Consider the following 23941-nt stretch of genomic DNA (forward strand, 5'->3'; position numbering starts at 1 on the left):
CTTCAGGCTCAATCTTTCACTGTCTGCAGTCACACACAAGGGATCTCATCCAATTTGTACTCTTAAATGTATGCTGATAATGCCCCAAACTATATATGCAGCCTAGACGTCTCTTCTGGACTCTAGATTCTTATACCCTATTGCCTTCTCAATGAGACACCCCTAAGGCATCTCAAATTTAAGATATCTGAGGCTCAGGTCAGGATGACCTCCTCTCCTCAATCCCTCTCCTAATCTACTCTTCCTAAAATCTTTCCCAGCCTTCCAGTTGCTTAGACCAAAAACCTCACAGTTAACCTTAACTCTCTCACCTCTCATCTAAACTGTCACCAATTCCTGTTAGTTTTGCCTTTGAAACAGATCCAGTATCCGACCATTACTTCTACCACTACCACTACCATTTGGATGAAGCCAGCATCTACTCCCACCAGGATTGCTATGATAGTCTCCTATCTCTCAGACTCTCCACTTCCACCCTTGCCCTCTGCCCTCCAGCCTATTTTCAGCACAGCAGCCAAAGAACTCCTCTGAAAAACAATCAGGGGCTACACACCATGGCTCATGCCTGTAATCCCAGTGCTTCAGGAGGCTGAGGCAGGAGGATCACTCAAGCCTAGGAGTTTGAGACTAGCCTGGGCAATACGGCAAGACCCCATCTCCACAAAAAACTGAGAAAACCAGTGGGGCACAGTGGTGCATGCCTGTAGTCCCAGCTACTTGGGAGGCTGAGGCAGGAGGATGGCTTGAGCCTGGGAGAGAGAAGCTGCAGTGAGCTATGATTGCACCACTGCACTCCAGCCTGGGTGATCACATGAGACTCTGTGTCTAAATAAGAAAGTCAGATCATGCTATACCTTTCCTCAAAACCCTTCAATGTCTTCCCATTTGTATCAGTTTCCTTTTGCTGCTCTAACCAATGACTACAAGCAGTGGCTTAAAATAATAGAAATCTAGTCTCTTACTGTTGTAGAGTGCACAAGTCCAAAAACTGGATTTTATGGAGCTAAAATTGAGGTGCCAATAAGGCTGCATTCCTTCTGGAGGCTTCGGGATTGCAGGGGGGAAATCCGGCTGCATGCCTTTCCAGTTTCTGGAGGCTGCCTGTACTTCTCGGCTCGTGGCCCCTTCCATGAGTGACTCCAGCCTCTTGCTTCTGTCACCACGTCTTCTACTCCTACTTCTGACCCTCCTTCCTGCCTCTTAGGAGGCCCCTTGTGATTACACCGGGCTCACCTGGGCAATCCAGGATAATCTCCCCATCTCAAGACTCCAAAGTCCATAAGCAAAGTCACTTTCCCTATATAAGGTAACAAATTCTCACATTCTGGTGATTAGGACGGGAGCATCTATGGGAGTGCCCATTTCACCCAGAGTAAAAGCCCAAGTTCGGACAATGTCCTACTAGTTCCCATGTGAACCAGACCCCATCTCCTGTCTAAGCTCATTGCTTACAACTCTCTCCCCTTCACTCACTCTGTTCCAGCCACACTGGCCTTGCTCTTCCTCAACACAAGCCCACCCAGGACCTTTGCACTTAACCATTCTCTCTGTCAGGGGACCTCCCTCCTTCCTTTAAGTCTCTGCATAAAGGGCATCACCCTGTGAGTGAGGGTTTCTCTGATTACCCGTTCCCCAGCCGGGCTCTCCCTTCCACGCTCCATTTTTTTCCCAGAGCTCTTAATACCACGTATCTGTCATTCATATTCTCTCTCTCTCTTTCTTCTGTCTTCTCCCACTAGAACATCATCAATAACGCGTGTTCTGTCTCTTGTTCTAATCCCTAGCAAATACCAGGGGCTCAACAAACAGTTGTTGAATAAGTGACTCTTACTTTACCGGAAAAGGCAAGTTCCTTGGACTCAAAGGTCTGCCCTCAAATAGGAACTTAACCTGAATGAATAAATGAATGAATGGGTACACGAGACTCAACTTACATCTCATTTCTTATAGGTATATAGACTAATATGAAAGCAAGTGCTTTACTACTTAAGAACCAGACATAACAGTTTAAATAGCTTATTCAAAGACACACAGTAAAGGTAAAGTAATACAATCACATATTAAACCTCCAGCCAAGCCCCTGACTTTATTTTGCTGTGTCCCTGTATGTTCTCAGACCTGATAAATCAGAACTCGCCTGGATTCTCTTGCTTGGCTCAAATACCAGTGCCAAAAAGGTTACAAGTCAATAAACTCTGGATTTATTATGAAAGGAAATTTCACAGAAATCTCAAAAGCATTTATCTCGTGTATTCAGATATGTAAAAAATATACAGGGAGAGATCATCATCCACACTTTAAAACACCCCCAGAAGCAAACCTGCAGCATAAGCTTCATATGCATCACCAGTGCCCAGCACTGCCCATCAGCCAGCCCGGAGCAGCATCCAGACGGTCACCTCAGGTGTTGGGGTCACAAAAAAACCAAAGACGATCCCATCCTGGGGCATGTTTACTGAGGGGAAAGAGACACGGGGACAACGCAACTGGCTTTGAAAGGGCCAGCAATTTGTCTTGCAGAGGCCATCTCAGCTGCATTTTGCAAAGTGTTATGCTAGCCTTGCTCACATGCCGGCAAAGCCCACGCCAACTCACCATCCAGCAACATCTCTCCGCCTGCCTTTTCGGGAGAGTGTGCTGGGGTTGTGTTTTGTTCAAACTTGGAAACTGCATTTCTAGGAATCCTCTTACCAGCATATGGGTGGGAAAAAGGACCTCACCGTGATCAGGAAGCTGGACCCAGAGGAGGGACTGTCAGGTTCAAATCTCACCTGAGTCACTAGCTGTGTCCCCACAGACTTGTCACCAACCAACTCTCTCTACGCCTCAGTGTCCTCATCTTTAAAAAGTCTCCTTATAATTCTTAATATAATTATAGGTGATATTGCAGGAAAAACATTTACAGTGCCTTGCAATTCCAGGCCTTAATAGATACTACCTATTATTATAATAGCTGTTACTGTATTAGTATTATACTAATCTTGACTTTTTAAAAAAAATCACCATTCAAAAATAAATAGTCCATTTGTCTTCATCTTGAGTTTTGCTTGTGACAGTGACTTCTAAAGGTTTATCACTTACTTACAACTAAGTGTTTGTCTATAATCAGGAAAAACTGCTATCAGGCAAATGTTAAGATTAAGCTTTTCTACATACGGCTGGCAAAAATAAAGTCATTTAAAGCCTTCCCCCTCAATTCTACACCTGAATAAAAATATACATGATTTGTTAATGGAAAGCCTTACAGAAATGTTGAACAAATATGACCTCATGCAGTATTTAAATAAGATAAGCAAAATGAGTAAGATTTTAAAATGTATACATAGGCATGCATAGGTTCAACTAGACATTTTTGTGGCAAATTACTGTCTGATAAAATAATTGTTTAATATCCTACGTTGCCTCACTGCTTGAAAAATGAAATAAGATCAAATGACATCAAAATACACATTTATTTTTCCGTTTCTACTAACCACGCTAACCAAGCATACATGTCAGAGGCATTAAGTGAGCTTTACACCAAGTTATAGAAGAATTCACCTCACACATGGAGATTCTGATTTAGTAGGTTGGGGAGGGAGCAAGTTTTTGAGTTCTGCAGAAGCTCCCCAGCTATTACTAATGCTAACATCTGTGGTTATTAACCACTGTACAAGATCTTTTTCTTTTCCTTTCAACAAGGTCTTGTTCTGTCACCCAGCCAGGAGTGCAGTGGCACGATCACTGCTCACTGCAGCTTTGACCTCCCAGGCTCAGGTGATCCTCCCACCTCAGCCTCCCGAGTAGCTGGGACTACAGGCATGCACCACCACGTCCAGCTAATTTTTTGTACTTTTTGTAGAGACGGGGTTTCACCACGTTGCACAGGCTGGTCTCAAACTCCTGGGCTCAAGCTATCCGCCTGCTTTGGCCTCCCAAAGTGCTGGGATTACAAGTGGGAGCCACCGTGCCCAGCCCAAGATCTCTCCTTTAACAAGAAGTTTTTTGCCTTTAAAATGTTTGCAAAAAGCGTTTCTTGATTCTGTCACCCTGCTCCCAAAGCAACACTTGACTACTTGCAATTCAGTAAAGAGAAGTGTTGAGTTGCTCCTCAGCCCTTAAAAAATCATTAAATAATCCTCTGGGTGGATTTTTAACACTAGCAAGAGAGCTAAGGGAAATGGCAAGAGAGGAGGCGGGACTTCCCAGCTGGTCCACGAAATCACGTGACTGCCTTCCCTTTAGACTAATATGGCTGCCAACAGAACTCTAGGTGCTGATAGGCGTGCTCTGTGTCTCAGTCTTCCTATTCGTAACCATTAGCCACATGAGCCTGCTCATAACCTTGCTAACGTCCTGTCATCCAAGGTCCTTGCTTCATTAATTCATTCAGTCAGTGTTTTCTGAGCACCTACTGTACCCGAGGGAACAAATACAAAAATGTCCCTGCCCTCCTGGTGATTGCATTCTAATTTCTAACAAATGGCCTCTTCAAACTGCCAAACTTGTTTAAAGAACTGCTTCCTCAATGTGTTTCTTAAAAATGATGGTATTTTGGAGTAAAAAAGCAAATAATCGCAGTTTGAGAAAACAATGTGGTTCAAAGGATTGAAGAAATGAGAGGCTATGGAGGGTCTGCACAAGAAAAGATAAGGGAACTCGTGAACCTTTTGCAGTGGAACGAAGCAGTAACAGAATTACTGGCTTGGAGGTTATTTCTGGCGGGGGACATAAACCCACTCTGGAAATAGGAACGACCTGGCAGAGAAACAGGATTAGGACTCAGCGGCCAGGAGTAGGATCCATTCCCAGCAAGAACACAGTTAACAATTCCTACTAGAGATGGGATCAGGAGAGAGGCAAATTCACGACCCGCAGAGGTATCAACGTGTTCAAGTAGCCGTAACAACTACTTTAACTATTTGGTAAAAGTTTTTCCAGGTCAATAAAATTTTAAGGGGTTAAAAAGTAAGAGTGATACTTAAAGTTATTAATAACCAACCAAGACCCAGAAAGCTTACCCAGCTAGTCAGTGAGGAGCCAGGGATAAGGCTCTTACTACTAATCCCATGCTTTTCCCACTACATCACGCAGGGAGCTGAGCGGGGTCATCTTTCATCAGCAGTTTCTAAGACACGGGACACTACAGCTGCAGAACACAGGATCGGGGAAGGTCAAACCTATAACAGCTAACTCTGGTCAATGACAAATGGTTCTCAAATGATCAGCATCGTGTGCCTAGGTGGAGAGTAGTTGCCAAGAAGAGGACAGAGGTTGTTCAGAATTGCTACATTAGGATAATTGTTATTCATGAAACCTAGAACTAAGTTCATTCATCAGCAACCTTACCTAGTTCTGGGGGCAGAACGGTGAGGCGGTTCCCCTGAATGTGGAGCTCTTTAAGCTGGGTAAGCTCCCCAATTTCCTTAGGCAGCGAGATCAGGTCGTTATCCCTAAGGCTGAGCTAAACAGAAGAAAACAAGGAGTTGTCAACATATTTACACATTAAAAGGTGCTCCACAGAAACTCTCATCCTCTATGTCCTCTCTTCTACTAAAGCTCAATCCTTTCCATGTATTTACAAGTGCCGGCGGATAATCAAGAAACACCATCAGGAGTAGTGGTTTATTCCCACAAAACAAACCTTACTCCTGCTCAAATTGACTTGATTCTACCCCTACAAGGCTGCAGCAGTGAATTGATTTTCTAAGAATTTAGATAAATTACTTACTATCTGCAACTTTGTGAGCTTCCCAATATCTGGCGGCAGGATTTCAAAATCGTTGTCACTTAGATAGAGTGCACGCAGGGTGGCTGCAAATTAAACAGCAATATATAAACAGGGTGGCATGGAACACAACCATTTGAGGTCTGATCAATACAAGGGAGTCAGCTTTGATTAATAACCCTGGCTTGGTGAAAAGCCTTTGACATACCTAGGGCTCCCAATAATAACAAGCAGGTCAAACTTAGATTTACTGGCTTATTGTGTAGCTGGTGTGTCCAGGAAAACATGTATATCCAAGAGGAATGACGCAATTAACAACTGTGGGCGCCAGCATTTTGGGGCACAGAGTTTCAGCACATTTTCAGAAAAGATTGCTATTTTTCTCATAGATTACTTTTGATTCACATTTATTTCTCCATTTGCATCCAAAGTAAAACAAAGAACACTACTGTGCCACTTTTATGGATACCTAGGGCAAAAGGGTTCTTTCAAGAGAATACAGCTCTGTTAAAATAGACCTTTTCCTATGTAAATAGCACTGTGTTACAAATTAATGGAAGGCTTTCTGGTGATGGAGGCTATAACCACAGCTCATCAGTTCCATAATCTGACTAATTATTACTACGTGTTTCTACAGCCTTAAGGACAAAAGTAAATGAAGACAAAGAGGCTAAAATAATGACATGAAGTTAACAGAGTAAATCCTAACTTAAGGAGAATATCAGTAGTCAGAAATTTGTTCATAATTATTACACAATGATAATACGATTCCAACCTACTGAAGGCTAAAATTCTGAAGCATCTGTTTATCTTCAACCAAAAAAGCTGAGTATAATTAGATACATGTTTTGTTTACCCGTATTTATTTTTTAGAGACAGAGTCTCGCTCTGTCATCTAGGCTGGAGCGCAGTGGGTCACTGCAGCCTCAAACTCCTGGCCTCAAGCACTCTTTCTACCTCAGCCTCCCAAGTAGCTAAGATCACAGGCTCATGCTGCTATGCCTGGCTACTTTTTAAATTTTTATTTCTAGAGACAGGGTCTCTCTATGTTGCCCAGGCTGGTCTTAAACTCCTAGCCTCAAGTGATCTTTGTAGCTCAGACTCCCGAGAACTGCATGTTAATGTAACATAATAAAAATAGTTGCTCCACTGCCCAAGAAAATATTTTATAGTTGGTTTCATGTGCTTGAGAAAGTCATAGAAAGGTAATGTACATAAGGTAAAAAATAAAATTTTAGAGACGAGCTCTGAAAATTCAGATTTTCTGAATGCCACACAAGTTACTATTTGAAGAAAGAGAACACTGATTTAAGGGAAGCAAACCTTGTCCAAAATAGTGCATGAGTTCCCAGAAGAAATCATTTTTTAATTTTCAAAAGCATCTCCAGCAAGAAATTTGTTTGCATATGAAAGAATAAAGTGTGTTCACCTGTGGCCAATAACTTCTTAATGCCTGTGTACTGGATAAATAGGTCAATAAGAGTACTTTTTAAAAGGCTGAAAATAAGAATACTGGCTGGAAAATTTAAAAATTGTGTTACTGGTTTATTAATATTTTTAATAAATAATTGGTTGGAATATCCTGGGCAAATATCCTACAAAGAATTAATAGCAACATAGGAAGATACTTTTTTTTTTTTTTTTGGCATGCTATTTAAAAGAAAGTCAAGTCTCTTAGCTAAATGTGAGGCTTGATCTCATTTAGGTATATAATCTGTCTCAGAATGTTAATATGACATTACTAAGTCCACTTCAGCCCAATGGTGTCACATAATGATATATCAAATGCACATACTGCTGAGCTACGAAGGAATATTCAAAAGGAGTCTCTAAAGAAAAAATTATCTCTGTCCAATAATTTCTCTTGGAGTTTGGGTCCTGGCAAATAAATTTCCCTCTCAGAACGCAAAGTACAAGGTTGAGGAGATTTATAGAATTGAAAGTTTCTTACTCAGGTAGAAGAAGTTTCCAGGAAGAGAATTTTCGCTCAAGTTGTTGTAAGTCAAGTCCAGAACCTCAAGAGCTGGCAGGGAGCCGAAGCCTCGTGGCAAAGTGTTCAGCCTGTTCATGCTGTTGCAGGGGGACAAAAATCTATGTCATGACACCAAAGACACGTTCATACAGACTATCAAGGGCACCTCTGTTTCAGACGCTGAAAGTGTAAGACAGTGCCATGATCCTAGAGTCACTTTATACTTTATTTTTATTTTTTATTTTTTTGAGACAGGGTCTTGCTCTGCTGCCTAGGTTTTAGTGCAGCGGCATGATCTCAGCTCACTGCAGCCTCAACCTCCCCAGGCTCAAGCGATCCTTCCACTTCAGCCTCCCAAGTAACTGGTACCACAGGTGCACGTCACCACACCCTGCTAATGTTTGTATTTTTTGCAGAGATGGGGTTTTGCCATGTTGCTCAGGCTGGTCTCAAACTCCTAGGCTCAAGCAATCCTCTCACCTAGGCCTCCCAGAATGCTGGGATTACACGCGTGAGCCCCCATGCCCATCCTTTATTTTTTTTAATTAAAAAAAGCATTTATTTAATATTTACAATGACAAAGATTGTACATACTTATGGTGTACAACATGATACTTCTGATATATGTATAATACATCGTGGAATGGTTTAAATCACACTATTTAACATACGCACTGCCTCATATGCTTGTCATTTTTTTTGTCTTTTGTGGTGAGACTGCTTAAAATTCACTCTCTTAGCAATTTTCAAGTATACCACATATTGCTATTAACTGCAGTCACCATGATGTACAATCCATCTCTTGAACTTATTTCTCCTAACTAAAATTTCATGTCCTTTGGCTAACATCTCTGCAATTCCCCTCTCCCTCCAGCCTGTGGTAACCATTTTATTCCCTGTTTCAATGAGGTTTACTTTTGTACATTCCACATATAAGTGAGAAGGTGTGGTATGTTGTCCTATTTAGGCTAATAATTTCAGTCAGACAGCCTACATGTTCTTGAAACACTTGAAAATTTCTTAGTTGTTATTTTCCTCCAACGGTGAAACTTAATCACTGTTTTACACAAAAACTCAAACCATTACAAAATATCTTTCCTTGTAAAGAACAACTTCCCTATGAACGTAGTGATAATATCTCAAAATACACATGAAGCTTTGTAGTTTTCAGGCTTTCGCTTGATTTCATTCCATTTATTCCTTTTTGGAGGGAAAATCATGTTTTTGTTCTACAACTGCTAACACTGAAAATTATCTTCAATTAGAATGGTGATGGCCAGGGGCTGGAGGGAGGGGGAATGGAGAGGTGTTGTTTAATGGGCGTAGGATTGAGGTTTGCAAGATGAGAAAATTCTGGGGATTGGCTGAACGACAATGTGAATACGCTTAACACCACTGAACTGTCTACTACGAAGACGGTACATTTTGTGTGCATTTTATCACAACCTAAAAAATTTTTAAATCATACAACTGACCCTTGAGCAACATGGGTTTGAACTGCCTGGGTCCAATGACACATGGATATTTTTCTTCTGCCTCTGCCACCCCTGAGACAGCAAAACCAACCCTCCGCTTCCTCGTCAGCCCACTCAACATGAAGAGGACGAAGACCTTTAAGATGATCCACTTCCACTTAAAGCACAGTAAATGCACTTTCTTTTCCTTATGACTTTCTTAATAACATTTTCTTTTCTCTAGCTTACTTTATGGTAAGAATGCAGAATAGAATACATATAACATACAAAGTATGTGTTCATCAACTATTTCTAGTTTTGGTGAGGCTTCCAGTCAACTGTAGGCTATTAGGAATTAAGATTTTTCGGAGTCAAAAGTCACGTGTGGATTTGTGACTACATGAGTCATTGTGTTGCTCCCTCAACCCATGTGTTGCTCAAGGGTCAATTGTGTGTGAGTGTGTGTGTGGGGTGTGTGCTGTGTGTGTGTGTGGGGTATTGTGTGTGATGTTATGTGTTTGTGTATCTGGGTGTTTCGTGTGGTGTGTGAGGGGTGTGGTGTGTGAGGGGTGTGGTGTGTGAAGGACGTGGGGGGGGCTGTGTGTGGGGTGGTATGTGTGTGGTGTGGGGTAGGTATGAGTGTGGTGTGGTGTGTGTATAGGGTGTGTTTGGGGGTGTGGTGGTGTGTGTGTACGCAGTGTGTGTGTGGTGTGGTGTGTGTGTGGGTGTGTTTGTACACGGTATGTGTGTGCTGTGGGTGTGGTGTGTGTGGGTATGTGTGGGTGTGCGTGTGTGTGTGTGTGTGCGTGTCTCCAATGAAGTCTAAGGCAATTTTTTTCTACACTATCTTTTATCCTTTCTTCAAGCCCCTTATTTTTCTTAATGCAGTTCCCTTTGAGCATACTTAAAAGCCAATTTTTAAAATAAAACTTTAATAAAAGTTGACAGATATTGAAAGGTGGAAGGGACTGTGACAATAAAAATCATTCTAGCCATCGATCCTTCTCATAACATATTCAGCTCCGTCCAGCCCTACCAAGAGGGCCTCACCAGAAACAGCTGACAGCAGAGGGGGCAACCAAAAGGGAAACGCAGGTTCCCCCTGTCAGGCAGAAAACGTCCCAGACAGACTACACCCAGCAAAACTACCTCCACGACTATCTACTGCCACGACAGCAAGAACAAACATTCTCCATGAAGTCACAATTTGTGAAGCACATTATGGCAAGGACTTCGCTTGTTCACTAAAACTACCTTGCAATACAGGCAAGATGGAGCTTGTCATTAATGCTATGTTGAGATGAAAAAACAGCCTAAGAGAGGGTGAGGAGCCAAGACTTCAGAAGTGACTGATGAAGGTGACATGACTCTGGAAACACCCCATACCGCACGGAGGCCAAAGCTGCTCCAGACCTTTGGGCTCCGATACAAGGATTCTGAGAAGAATTGCAAGTCAAAGGAAGGACAGCAGAGAAGACCACACTAGGTGCTTCTGTCTTTAAACGCTGCTTTAAGTTATCTGTTTTTGAAAACTGCTGATTCCTTAACATTTTTCTCTGCAAATAAATACACTTTTGCAATATTAGGTAGAGGAAATCCACGGTTAGACAGGCTTAGAGGGAAGAGGCATCTCACCTGAGAGAGAGCTCCCACTCAATCTCCAGCCCAGAGCAAGCCTGGAGCCCCTCCACCTCCTGGTGGCAAGAATCTACTTAGTTGCAGATTCCTTTTTCCTTTGAGTGACAAACCAATACCCAAAACATTTAAGGAACACAGCAGAGTCCCATGTGCAGCTGACAGCAGTAAGTAACAGTAATAGGCACACCACCCTGGTGGGCAGAAAGGAAGCCCTTAAACAAATGCTAAAACTTCAGAAGAACTGCTAGCAACAGCCCCAGCTACAAAGCGGCCAAGGAACTGCAGAGACTTCTGGCCACCTCTCCGGACACCAGTCCAGGTGGATGGTGACATGGTGGCATCTCTCTCTGCAGAATGAAGGATGGAACATGCTGGCTGTCCCCCCTCCCTCCAGCAGGTGCTAACACCCATCTCCATCCATCCACATTTCGACACATAGGAATTCCATGCTCAGGGCCCCGCTCTGACACTGCTAGCAATCAAGGTTTCCATGAGAGGCTACAGTGGGGGTAGGAAAAGTATGGAGCTTTAAGGTAGGATACAGCTAGGTGAGGAGACCGGCTCTAGCACTTGCTAGCTGTGTGACCTTCACCAAGTTACTCAGCTTCTCTGAGACCCAGTTTCCTCAACTATAAAATGAGGCTGACAACACCTTCAGGGCAGGATCACTGAGAGGATAAGAGAGAAAATATCCGAAGCACCCAACACCCAATCCATGGCTCACATGTGGCTTTTCAGGGAATGAGAGCTGTTGCTAGAATTATTTTTCAAAAGATTTGAGAGAAAATTTTGATTTAGCCCTAAGCGAGCAAGCTCACCTCATGACAAGCCACTCTGGATAGTCTCAACTATCAAATGTGGTTTTCTATTTGTGCCACACTTGCTTAATCTCAGGTGACTTCAGGTGTTGAAACATAAAGCTTCACAGGGCTCAGCTATGCCAAGTGGTATCAATTCTTTTGTTTGCATGGGAAGATTTTTCAAATGCGTGTTGGAAGTGGGCAAATGCCTGCATATGATGGAGAAGTTGATAAAACCAAGGGGTTTCAGGCTATTTCAGCATCTTTTTTCCTTGTCTTCTAAAGCCCCAGAAAGGTCTGTACTAATGCCTCCTTTTCAGAGCAGTTTCTTCTCTGCAGGTTGTCCTGAGCACCTCCAGCTTCAAAGAAACCTTCTTGTCTAAAGGCACTAATTTTTCTCACCTCCACAGTGACCTACTCACACTTATCAAAAATAAAAATTAAAAAAAATCCAGGCCGAGCCCAGTGGCTCACGTCTGTAATCCCAGCATTTTGGAAGGCCAGCACAGGCAGATTGCTTGAGCTCAGGAGCTCGAGACCAGCCTGAGCAACATGGCATAAACCCGTCTATACCAAAAAAAAACCTACAAAAATTAGCGTGGCGTGGTGGTGCGTACCTGTGGTCCCAGCTACTCAGGAGGCTGATGTGGGAGGATCACTTGAGCCCAGGAGGCATAGGTTGCAGTGAGCGGAGAGCATGCCACTGCACTCCAGCCTGGGTGACAGAGTGAGATCTTGTCTCAAAAAATAAATAAATAAATAATCCAAATCCATAAATATCCAACACAGGACTTAATAAAAACTTATATGTGTTTATGAGACAAGCTCTAGCAACAAACGAGGTCAAACGTTATTCCCAAATAGTTGGGCACGGTGGTCCTGCAGTGAAGTTACCCTAGAAATAATCATCAACATGGATAATTGTTGAAGCCACATCAGCCTATGTGGCTTCACACTTTTTGGAAAATAACTCTATGAAATAAACTGCATTTAAGGAATTGAGAACAGAACTAAACTTTCTTTTACTTATGCAGGTGGCCTAAAATTCTCTCATGTCTTACAATCACCAGAATAAACTGTAAATACTATAAAAACTTTGAAAGCAAATTCTGATGGAGGGTGCCTTTTGGATCACACATACAAGTGGCTTCCCATCTCCACTTTGTGATCTCCTGTGTGTATGCTTTTCACCCTGGCTCCTTAGAATAAGGAGTCCTCCCTATAACTTGCCTCACTGTGTGAGTATAATTCTTTATGCCATTTGAAGACAGAGTATCCTTTAGTGAAACCCATCTTAGCTCCTTTCTCAAAGAACTGTGAGTTTTGTTCAAACTTTGACAACTCCGTCTATGTAGCTATGTAATTAAATACAAAAAGCTTTACACAATCAATACAGCACCGACAGCCAAAAATGCAAACAACTCCAAAGAGAACAAGAAGGCAACTAACATGCATTCATTGAAAAAGAAAAGTTTAGGGCTGGGCGCAGTGGCTCATGCCTGTAATCCCAGCATTTTGGGAGGCCGAGGCAGGTGGATCACCTGAGGTCAGGAGTTCCAGACCAGCCTGACCAACATGGTGAAACGCCATCTCTACTAAAAATACAAAAGTAGCTGGGTGTGGGTGTGTGCACTTGTAATCCCAGCTACTCAGGAGGCTGAGGCAGGAGAATCGTTTGAACCCAGGAGGTGGAGGTTGCAGTGAGCCGAGATCATGCCATTGCACTGGAACCTGGGCAACAAGAAAGAAACTCCATCTCAAAAAAAGAAAAAAAAGAAAAAAAAAAAAAAGAAAAGTGTACGACTCTGTCCTCTGCTGCCTCAAACCAAAATGTTATTAGGAAAGTCAAAAAAGAACCAAATTTGAGCTTATTATCTTCTCCCCAAACCTGTCTCCATCTGTTGTATTTTTCAGCTGCCCAACACAGAAATGAAGGTATCATTCCATCCCATCAGTTACTGTCTGTCAACGTTACCGCCTGTATATTTTTCATATAAAATCTCCCCCTGCCTCCACTGTCACTGTCCTAGTTCACCTGGGACATGAAGCTCATGTTCTTACTGGTCTCCTAACCTCTAGTTTACCTCCCTCCACCCTCTTCTCCATACTCTTTCATACGGAAATCTGACCATATCTCCTATCTGCTACTCTGCTATGCAAATTTCTCAAGGGTCAGTATAAAATTGGAGCTCGTTTATTTATTTTTGTATGTATTTATTTTTGAGATGGAGTCTCACTCTGTCACCTAGGCTGGAGTGCAGTGGTGCGATCTCAGTTCACTGAAACCTCTGCCTCCTGGGTTCAAACAATTCTCCTGCCTCAGCCTCACAGGTAGAGTAGCTGCGATCACAGGCACGTGCCACCACACTTAATTTTTGTATATTTAGTAGAGACAAGGTTTCGCCACGTTGACCAGGCTATTCTCGAACTCCTGGCCTCAGATGACCTGCCAGCCTCAGCCTCTCAAACTTCTGGAACTACAGGTATGAGCCACCACGCCCGAGAGGAGCTGCTTTATTTAGCACAGAGTGCTTTTCTTAGCACTTTTTACTTTCTGTCATTATTATAAACATTTATTTGTTTATAGTTGGTTTCCCCAACTGTAATGGAAGCTCCATTAGGGCTGGATGGCCAGTAGCTAGAACAATGCCTGGTACACGGTAAGGAACTTGGTAAATCCTCATTCACTGAACAACAGACATCCAGGATTCCCTGTCTAGCCTGACCTCTGACCTTACAGCCACCTGCCTCACACTTTATACTCAACAGTGCCAAAAAACTGACAATTCCCAGGCCCCAGGCAGGCAGTGCTGTGAGCGTTTAAATATGTCATTCTCAGCTGGGCACGGTGGCTCACACCTGTAATGCCAGCACTTTGGGAGGCCGAGGCGGGTGGATCATGAGGTCAGGAGATAAAGACTATCCTGGCTAACACTGCAAAACCCCATCTCTACTAAAAATGTAAAAAATTAGCTGGGCGTGGTGGCAGGTGCCTGTAGTCCCAGCTACTTGGGAGGCTGAGGCAGGAGAATCTCTTGAACTCAGGAGGTGGAGCTTGCAGCGAGCCAAGATTGTGCCACCATACTCCAGCCTCGACGACAGAGTGAGACTCTGTCTCAAAAACAAAACAAAAGAGTGCCATTCACTCCATCTGAGATGCATTCCTTCAACTTGTAAGTCTGAGAAATTCTCACGCATCAAGTCTCGGCTCCTGCGCTACCTGCTGTGTTCGTGCTCCTGAGGATCTCATCTGCGGACTAAAGTGCTCCCCGGTCTTGCTGTTCCCCCTGTTGGTCCACAACCGCCAGCATATCTGTGACCTCATTGGTCTGTTCCTGTTTATAACCAGCCTTGCCCCAATAGGTAAGGTCAGGGACCATAACCTTCACCTTGGCTCTCCGGTACTAGGAAGATTCCTGACATAGAATAGTCACTTACATAGTCATGGAATCAATGAAAACGTAAATAAGACAATTATGATGATAACAATAGCTAACTAATACTAGGTACTGCTCAGTATGTACCAAGCACTGTTCCTAGTGATTGAGATTTTATATATATATTATATATATAAAATATATATAATGTATATATATATTTCATTTAATAAATGAACAAATTAACAGTAAGAATATACATCTATATGTAGTTTTAGCTTCTTTCTCACATACAAATTAAAGATCAGGATAGAATAGCCTGTAAAATCAAGATATAAATGGAGCATCTTTTCATTTCTGCTTTGCCAGATGGGTATACAGGCTCCAAATTTGTAGGGAGAAAAAAAAAAAAAAACCATCTCATCTCAAGCGATGTTCCTCCCTCCTTTTAACTTCACTTTCTCTCAGACATAAGAATAAAGGCTGCCCATGGATCTCACAAAGTTGGTCCCTAAGCCCAAGTGAACTTCAAAATAATGTGTCTGACCAAATTCCTTGTGGGAGCAATAAACTAAAAATCACTCCATGAATGAGATTTTTTTTCATGACTGCTCCCTATTAAATTGGCAAATACGGCCAGACGCAGTAATCCCAGCACTTTGGGAGGCCAAGGCAGATGGACATGAGGTCAAGAGATTAAGACCATCCTGGCCAACATGGTGAAACCCCATCTCTAATAAAAATACAAGTATTAGCTGGGCATGGTGGCGTACGCCTGTAGTCCCAGCTACTTGGGAAGTTGAGGCAGAAGAATCGCTTGAACCCAGGAGGCGGAGGCTGCAGCTAGCCGAGATCGCCTGGTGACAAAGCGAGACTCTGTCTCAAAAAAAAAAAAAAAAAAAAAAAAAAAAAAAAACCTGGCAAATACCTGGCCAGCATCTATTGCCACTCCACGTCAATCACTAACTTAACTAGAGCATTTAGTGGCTACAAATTTAATGAACATATGAGTTTGCACAGAGACTACAGCATGAGTGGGCAGTTTCATCTGATAGCTGCGCCAATGAAGATGAAATTCTGATGCCGCAGTTCCGGTTGGGGTCTATGGATGTATTTGTCTGTTCTCCCATTGCTATAAAGGAATGCCTGAGGCTGGGTAACTTACAAGAAAAGAGGTTTAACCGACTCATGGTTCTACCGGCTGTATAGGAAGCATGGCAGCAGCTGCTTGTGGGGAAGTCTCAGGGAGCTTTTACTCATGGTGGAAGGCAATGCAGGAGCATGCTTATTACATGGCAGGAGCAAGACAGCACAAGGGGGGAGGAGCTATGCACTTTTAAACAACCAGGTCTCACAGTAACTCACTCACTATCATAAGGATAGTACCAAGAGGGGATGGTGCTAAACCATTCAGGAGAGCTCCGCCCCCATGATCTAATCACCTCCCACCAGGCCCCACCTCCAACACTGGGGATTACAATTCCACATGAGATTTGCTGGGGACACAGACCCAAACCATAACAATGGGGTCTGAAGGAACCTTTAGACCCAGAACCATCTTCCCAGCTTGGCCGCTAACCTCAGGGGTGACCAGGAGCCAGGCCCTTAGCCCCTTTGAAAAGGCTTGGCTTCCTCTGTATACAATGAAAGCACTAAAACCTGCCCTCCGTACCTCACAAATGTTGAGAGGGTCAAGTGCTGCAAAGCAATACACAAAAATAGATTATCATTATTATTATTTACTGCTCCCTGGTTGTGCAACCTCAGCTGAATCAAAACTCCTCTCTTCACCTTTGCATAAAGAAAGACAGGATTGTCACCTCTCAGCTAAAGAGAAGAATTGCATAAATGAATGAAGCATCATTAGGGAAAATATTCTTCCCTCCATGGCACGAAGGTGCTTTGTAAACTATTCCAATTTAACACAGAAAGGAAAAAAAAATCAGCCATATTACCACTTGTCCGCCAGTTCATGCTATGCAAATAAGTCCCTTCTCGGTCAGCAGAACTGAGATAAAATTTTACTGGACACAAAATACAATAAAAATTTAACTTCCTTATTGTGCCAACAATTAGCCTCTCAATTAGCTCTCAAATATGCACTAATGTAGGCCACTGAAAGAATATATTAAAACAATAAAATTTTTTTAAGACCCAAAACATAAAAAGAAAGTAGAAATCCATTTCTGTGCAAAGATATAAAAGGAACCCCTCCCCTGGCCTTACCCGGCACGCCCCTTCCACTCTCTTCCTCTCCATCCTTTCCCCTCCACTGATACTCACCCAAGGTTCAGGTGTTTGAGTTTCTGAAGGCTACTGATCTGTGTGGGCAGCTCCTCGATTTGGTTATTAAAAAAGTTGAGCACCTCCAAATTCTTCAGTTCTGCGATGTTTGGTGGCACCGCTATGGAAACAAAAATGCTGAGTGTGAATCTGGGAATGGAACTCCTAGCAAGGGATGGCAGCGGCACATTTTGTTTTTCTTTCAAAGCAAAGAAAGACATAACTTCAAAAGGGCCATCGAATTCACCTACCGGTCTTATTTATTTTTTAGAGGTTTTTCATAAGCAGTCACTCACTTCTGAGTGGCTGCTTAAATGCTTCTTCATATATGGTTAGCTAAGTGCTTGGCATAGTTTGTTTCAGATGGACAATGAGGGGGGAAACAGAGCAAAAATGCACAAAAGAGAATTTCTGTACCATAAACAGCCTATAAAAATGAATATTAGGAAGCATATTATGCTTGTCATATACGATCTTCTAAGTGCAACTTTTTTTTTCTTTTGGTTTTCTTGCATTGCCGTCAGAAGAAGAAATGCTTCTTCGTATATGATTAGCTAAGTGCTTGGCACAGTTTGTTTCAGATGGATAATGGGGGGGAAACAGAGCAAAAATGCACAAAAGAGAATTTCTGTACCACAAACAGTCTATAAAAATGAGTATTATGAAGCATATATACTTATGGTTGTCATATATGATCTTACAGGTGCAATTTTTTTTTTCTTTTGGTTTTCTTGCATTGCCACCAGAAGAAAGATGGAGACCTCCAAATCCCTTCCAGGATGATGTACATTGAAGCTGCTTAAATAACCCAGTATCTGAAAAGCTGTCCTCTTAACATTGCATTAATAACAATATAAGTTCAATTTTAAATGATGAAATATTCACCCTCCCTAGTTTCTGATTTTGGCCTCTGGAGCAATTTATCTTGATCAGTAACACACACACACATACATACATATACACACACAAAGGTTACATCAGATTAGCAAGAGATCGATATACTGTTATTATATAGAAATACAAAAAGTCAACTCAGTAGCATGCTATGAATACTAGTATTCAGATCAAAGGTGAAAATCAACCACTGGGGACCTGAAAGGTTCCTCCTTCCCTAGAATATATACACTTGAAAATACAAATGTAAAAGCCAAAGGCATCTTTATCTTAAAAGCACAAACTGTAAATTGGCAGCAGCAGGAGTTTCCATAGACTGTAATTCATCTATCCCATTTGCTATTCAGTCTTCCTACAAACATTTCTGTGGGTGATAAGCTTGGCCATTGTTCACGTAAACTCTGATACCAAGACTATCCAGATAACTAAGAACACGAACAGGGGCGTGGAACTCAGCCTGAGAAAGTGTGATGTCTCTTATCAGTCAGGTTTACTTCCCATCCCATCTGCTTCCTCCAGGGATGCCCCAGGAGGTTGGGAGACCAACCTGCTTCCTGCAGTCAGACCTAAACTCAGACCCGGGAGCACCTGTGATTAGAACCACCACAAATGTGTGTGTAAAATGACAAACATACATCTAAAATATTTAAGCAGCTAGCCATTTCAAGATGACCAATTGATAACTCCCAGGGTAATAAAAGTGAAGGGACAGGCACATTGCTTATTATAGTTTTGAGTCATCATTTTGAGCTATCTGAAATGTCTAAGGTATCACTGGCCTTTTAGAGGTAAGGCTTGGTGAAAGGTAAAAGAGATGCTTTCACTGGAAGAAGGGACTGTGAAGAACACAGATTACTCTGAACTGGGGCACACGGGCAGGGAGCAGTGGTCTAGTGAGCAGCCCCTGGGTGAGCTCCTGAAGTGGCCGTTGATAAAAGAACAAGTTTTCATCGGGTAATCTAGACAGCTCAAAGTTCCTCCAGAACCCTCCCTCTTAGCTACCTGCAGGAATGCAAATGAACCCTACCTGTACAGTGTGGCTGCAAATGTACATTCTTTCTTAGGTTCACAGTCCATGGAACGCTTCTGTGCAAATGAATGGTATTCACTGTGTGTAAGGGATTACCAAGAAAATCACCAGGGCTGGGAGCGGTGGCTCACACCTGTAACCCAGCACTTTAGGAGGCTGAGGTGGGTGGACTATCTGAGGTCAGGAGTTCAAGACTAGCCTGACCAACACGGTGAAACTCTGACTGTATTAAAAATACAAAAATTAGCTGGGCATGGTGGCAGACGCCTGTAATCCCCACTACTCGGGAAGCTGAGGCAGGAGAATCGCTTGAACCTGGGAGGCAGAGGTTGCAGTAAGCCAAGATCATGCCATTACACTCCAGCCTAGGTGACAAGAGTAAAACTCTATCTCGAGAAGAGAAGAGAAAAGATTGGCCTGGTGCGGTAGCTCACTCCTGTAATCCCAGCACTTTGGGAGGCTGAGGCAGGTGAATCACCTGAGGTCAGGAGTTTGAGACCAGCCTGGCCGACGTGGTGAAACCCCATCTCTACAAAAAATAAATAAATAAACAAATAATTAGCTGGGCATGGTGGCGCACGCCTGTAGTCCCAGCTACTCGGGAAGCTGAGGCAGGAGAATCGCTTGAACCTGGGAAGCAGAGGTGCAGTGAGCGGAGATCAAGCCATTATACTCCAGCCTGGGTGACAAGAGTGAAACTCTATCTCAAAAAAAAAAAAAAAAAAAAAAAAGAAAATCACCAGGCTGTGCCTTCTGGGTCACTGGATGTCATCTTCTCCCCCCAGATCATAAAGTATATACATTACAGCTGCCCACAGACCTCATCCCTCCCCTGTCCACCCTCCAGCTACCACTAAGCCTTCATCTGATTAGTTTGAAGAGCACATTCATCTGATTAGTTTGAAGAGCAATAACGAAAGTTAGTGAAACCAGGAGAAAATGATGATCTCAATTTAGCCACAAACCAAGAATAATGCAGCCAGAATTACTGCCGTCTTCCCGAAGTTACTCTGCCAATGCAATTAAATGCTGGTCCAAAGGTATCGCCTTTTTGACAGGATGAGAGATTATTTCACTCTCCTTGCTAAATCAGTCCAATTTAAAACCACAAATTACGCTAAATGTGATTTAGGGCTTTGTTTTGTGAACGCAAACAATAACCCCATATTCAATTTACAAAATCTCTCCCAGCCTTTTGGTGAGCATGTGAATTTTTCGTTTAAGACTCCATTCAAGCTAGACGAGGAAAAAAAAATTATACACAGCTGACAGTCTCCCTCAATACACGGAATTTTTTTTTAACCCCCAGCCATAGTGAAAATCTAAAGAAATTAACATGCAGACCCTTCTGGATGGGATGGTATTCACTCTTCGAACCAATACTTCGAGAATGCTGATTAGGTGCACAGTGCCATACTTTGCACACACAGCATCTCAATACTTGGGAGATAAAGTAGGAGAGGCATGTTATTTAAAGAAAGTAAGTTACAAAAGACAGAGTATCAAAGTCAATCAACTGAAACAGGCCTAGTGCTTGGAAAATAAACTACTCCCAACCAAACTCTCTGAAAAAATAACCAGTTAGCAATATGAATTGTGCTATGACTAAATCCTATACATACGTGGTGGGAACAATTTTAGCTATTCCAAAAAGGCCACTGCAATATTTTACCAGTCAAAATATTCTACTGGAATTTTCTAGATATCTACAGGATGCACGAGCAAGAAGCATTTTTAAAAGCTAACAGTGCACATCAGTATATTTCTTACATCTTTGAAACGATCCTTTTTCATCAATCTGTCCAGCTTCTGATCTATGACCCCAGCTGACCTATGACACCAAAGGAACTAAAGAGCAACGTGGTCCCTGACCCTACAGTGCTGTGTGTGCCCTCACTCAACTCATAACCTCTCTGGGCCTCTGTAAAATAAGAAGGCTGGATTATGACCATTTCCAAGGTCTCTTCCACCTCATTTTAACATTCTAGGATTCTAAAAGGAGACGGATTATGAAAATCAATGATATGGCTTTAAATAATTCAACAAATGGGGCTCTCAATTAGGAAGCTTAGTCATGTAGAACTTCGCTTCTGACAGAGAACTGAGTATCATTTTCTGCCTAGCCAAAGATGGCTGCTTTAATTTTGAGACTTCAGTTGCTAGGTTTGCGGGAACAGTCCCAAAGGACTCAGATATCCCCTGGCTCCTCAATGTCCCATTTGGCTCTAGCCACAGGGTCACAGGACTGCTGGGGACGCTCTCGTCCCAGAGCCTCTGCTGGTGTTTTGGAAAGGTGACAAGGATGTGGTCACATCACCCCAGAGACAAATCTCAAAGTTTCTTCTGGACTTTGCAGCAGCAGTTCCGCCTAACACACCCGGCATGACCTTCTTTCCTTCAGGTCCTCCTAAACTGAAGAAACTGAATGTGATTCAGGAGTTTTGTCCATCTGATGTGCCAGCCCAGACTTGGCAATTCAGCACTCCCACCTCCCCCAGCAGTTTCTGGAAGGTTCCACAAGCAGCCCAAAGTGCCTGAAGGGTTCATTAACTTCTCTTTGGCCGGAAGCACCTCCACTTTGCTGGACAGGCTGGAGAAACCAAAGTCCATCTGCGTGAAATACTGACACAGCCCCTTCCTGAGCAACAGCTTTACTCCTAAAAGGACATGTATCTACGGCCATCGGTAATATCTGCAACAGGCATGAGCCAGCTGGTACTGCACCATTGATGCACATTCACAAAATCAACAATCAATCAGCTCAAGAATAGGCTTCCCCCAACTGGCCAGCAGCCCACAAACTGTCTCCCCTCCATAGGAAGAATCAAAATCACCTGTTGTAACAATCGCAGTTTCAATTGTTGAATAGAGTAAGGAAGATTCTGTTCTATGATCTAAAATTAATAATTCCACAACCAACAACTCAAAGCATTTTAGGAGTTTATACAATAATAATTAGCAGGGTATGTTCTGGGCTGGGCTTTCTGATGGACAGCCACTAGTGATATGCAGCTGTTTGAATTTAAATCTAGATTAATCAAAATTAAATAAAATGATGAATGCTATTGTTGGTCACAGCAGCCCCATTTCAAGAGCTTGACAGTCACATGTGGTGACTAGTGGCTCCACTACTGCATGGCAGGGATACTGACCGTTTCCATCACCGCAGAACGTTTTATTACACAGCCCTACCCGATGGCAGTGGGTCTCAAACCACAGAGACGTCAGAATCACCAGATGGCTTGCTAAAACACAGATGGAGGGGTATCCCGGAGTTTCTGATTTAGTAGGTTTGGGGTAAAGCCTGAGACTCTGAATTTCCAACAACTTCCCAGGGGATGCCGATGTTGCTGGTCTGGGAACCAACCCTCTTTTGGCTCAGAAAACTTTTAATTCATTGAGAGCATCACGATTATCAATCCAACACATACGTCCCTTACCCCGTGCGATAATGCGATGAGTATAATAATCAATCTGATCCAAATAAAGATGCCTCTTGAGCCTGGGGAATTGATGACACGTGAAACAAATGATACTCTAGGTAGCTTAACACGTTCAACGTGGATGCTACAATCAAACCCTTTCTAGTCAACTTCTGCTTCCCCACACAGGATTTTATGGTAAGATCACTGTTGCTTCAGACGGACAACTTTCCAGAGGAGAAAAGCCTTGAATTCCCTAGCGCACTGAATTAAGTCACTCAGTGGCAAATTCATCATGACCAAGGGTAGTCATACAAAGAGATGTCACCTGCTCTACTGCTCGGCTTCAAAACACTGAGCCCTAATGGCAGGATGCTGGGTGGTAGTGACGGTACAGACAGATCGGCTTGGGTGCAGCTGATTTGGGGACTTTTTGAGCAAAAGCATCTTGGGGCCCTTGAGGCAAAAAAAAATCAAAGCTGTAAGGAGCGACAGACTCTGGGAGCAGCAGGCACCACGCAAAAAACATAAGGACAGGAGCTCTGCCTGGGTGCAGCCCACGGGAGGGTCAGGGGGTCACACTTTGGTCTTTAGAGCCATATGGTTACCAGCGACAGCCAGGTCCTCTTCAGCTCCAGAAGGGCAGCACTAGACCCTGCACCATGCTAACACACACCCACGGCTGCCAGGAAGCCAGAAGCTGCTCCAAACACATGGCGCTTTCCCTCCGCAGCACAGGCATGAAATCTGGAGGTGACCTCCACCCACCATCTCCACCAAACTTCTGGGGAGTTGGGGGCTGCACTACACCCAACTGTTTTTGCAGAAGCACCAAAGGATGTTTTCAGAGCTGGTGATTCCTGAGCTAGGGCTGGCCCAGGGCATGAAAGCCAGGGGACCCAGCCTCTTTGAAACAAGTGAACTGATAGCTCAACCTCTGCCTCCAGTGATGGATTGTGAATTACAGCAAGGGGATGAAGAGGAGGACTTAAGGCAGGTACTTCGTGGGAGGCAACTGCTCACAGCCAGGGCCAGGACAGCAGGTGGCATCACGGCATGTCCGCCCTTGTGCTGCAATGGAGGCAACACTACTGTCTCGTGCCCATTTCCAGGAAGCAAAAATGCCACCAATCCTCGGGCCAAAGAGTCCCCAAAGAAACTACATAGAATGAGTCACAGCAAAATGAAACTGAGTAGTATTGCTTCTAAAAACCTGACATATTGCTATTTAAAAAAAAAAAAAAGGAAGTTTTTGTCTGTTGTCACAACAAATGAAAATGCCTGGGCAGATGTTCACAATGTCATATATTTCTGCAGCTTTTTTTATAAATCATAGAAGGACAGAGGATGGCAGAGGATATTAA

The 23941-nt window shown here is 43.1% G+C and overlaps 1 protein-coding gene across 2 annotated transcripts in view; it reads right to left on the minus strand.

Annotated features, from left to right (window-relative positions):
• RSU1 (Ras suppressor protein 1) overlaps positions 1–23941 on the minus strand; it is a 226388-nt gene that overhangs the window by 156024 nt on the left and 46423 nt on the right. For both annotated transcript variants that reach the window (XM_004049102.4, XM_019035296.3), the window contains 4 exons: positions 17232–17352; positions 7659–7777; positions 5711–5793; positions 5329–5443 (listed from right to left, as the gene is read on the minus strand). In XM_004049102.4, coding sequence (XP_004049150.1) covers positions 5329–5443; positions 5711–5793; positions 7659–7777; positions 17232–17352 — 438 coding nt within the window. The remainder of the gene's footprint in view (positions 1–5328; positions 5444–5710; positions 5794–7658; positions 7778–17231; positions 17353–23941) is intronic.

This window comes from Gorilla gorilla, chromosome 8, assembly GCF_029281585.2.
Source record: "Gorilla gorilla gorilla isolate KB3781 chromosome 8, NHGRI_mGorGor1-v2.1_pri, whole genome shotgun sequence".
Classification (NCBI taxonomy): Eukaryota; Metazoa; Chordata; class Mammalia; order Primates; family Hominidae; genus Gorilla; species Gorilla gorilla.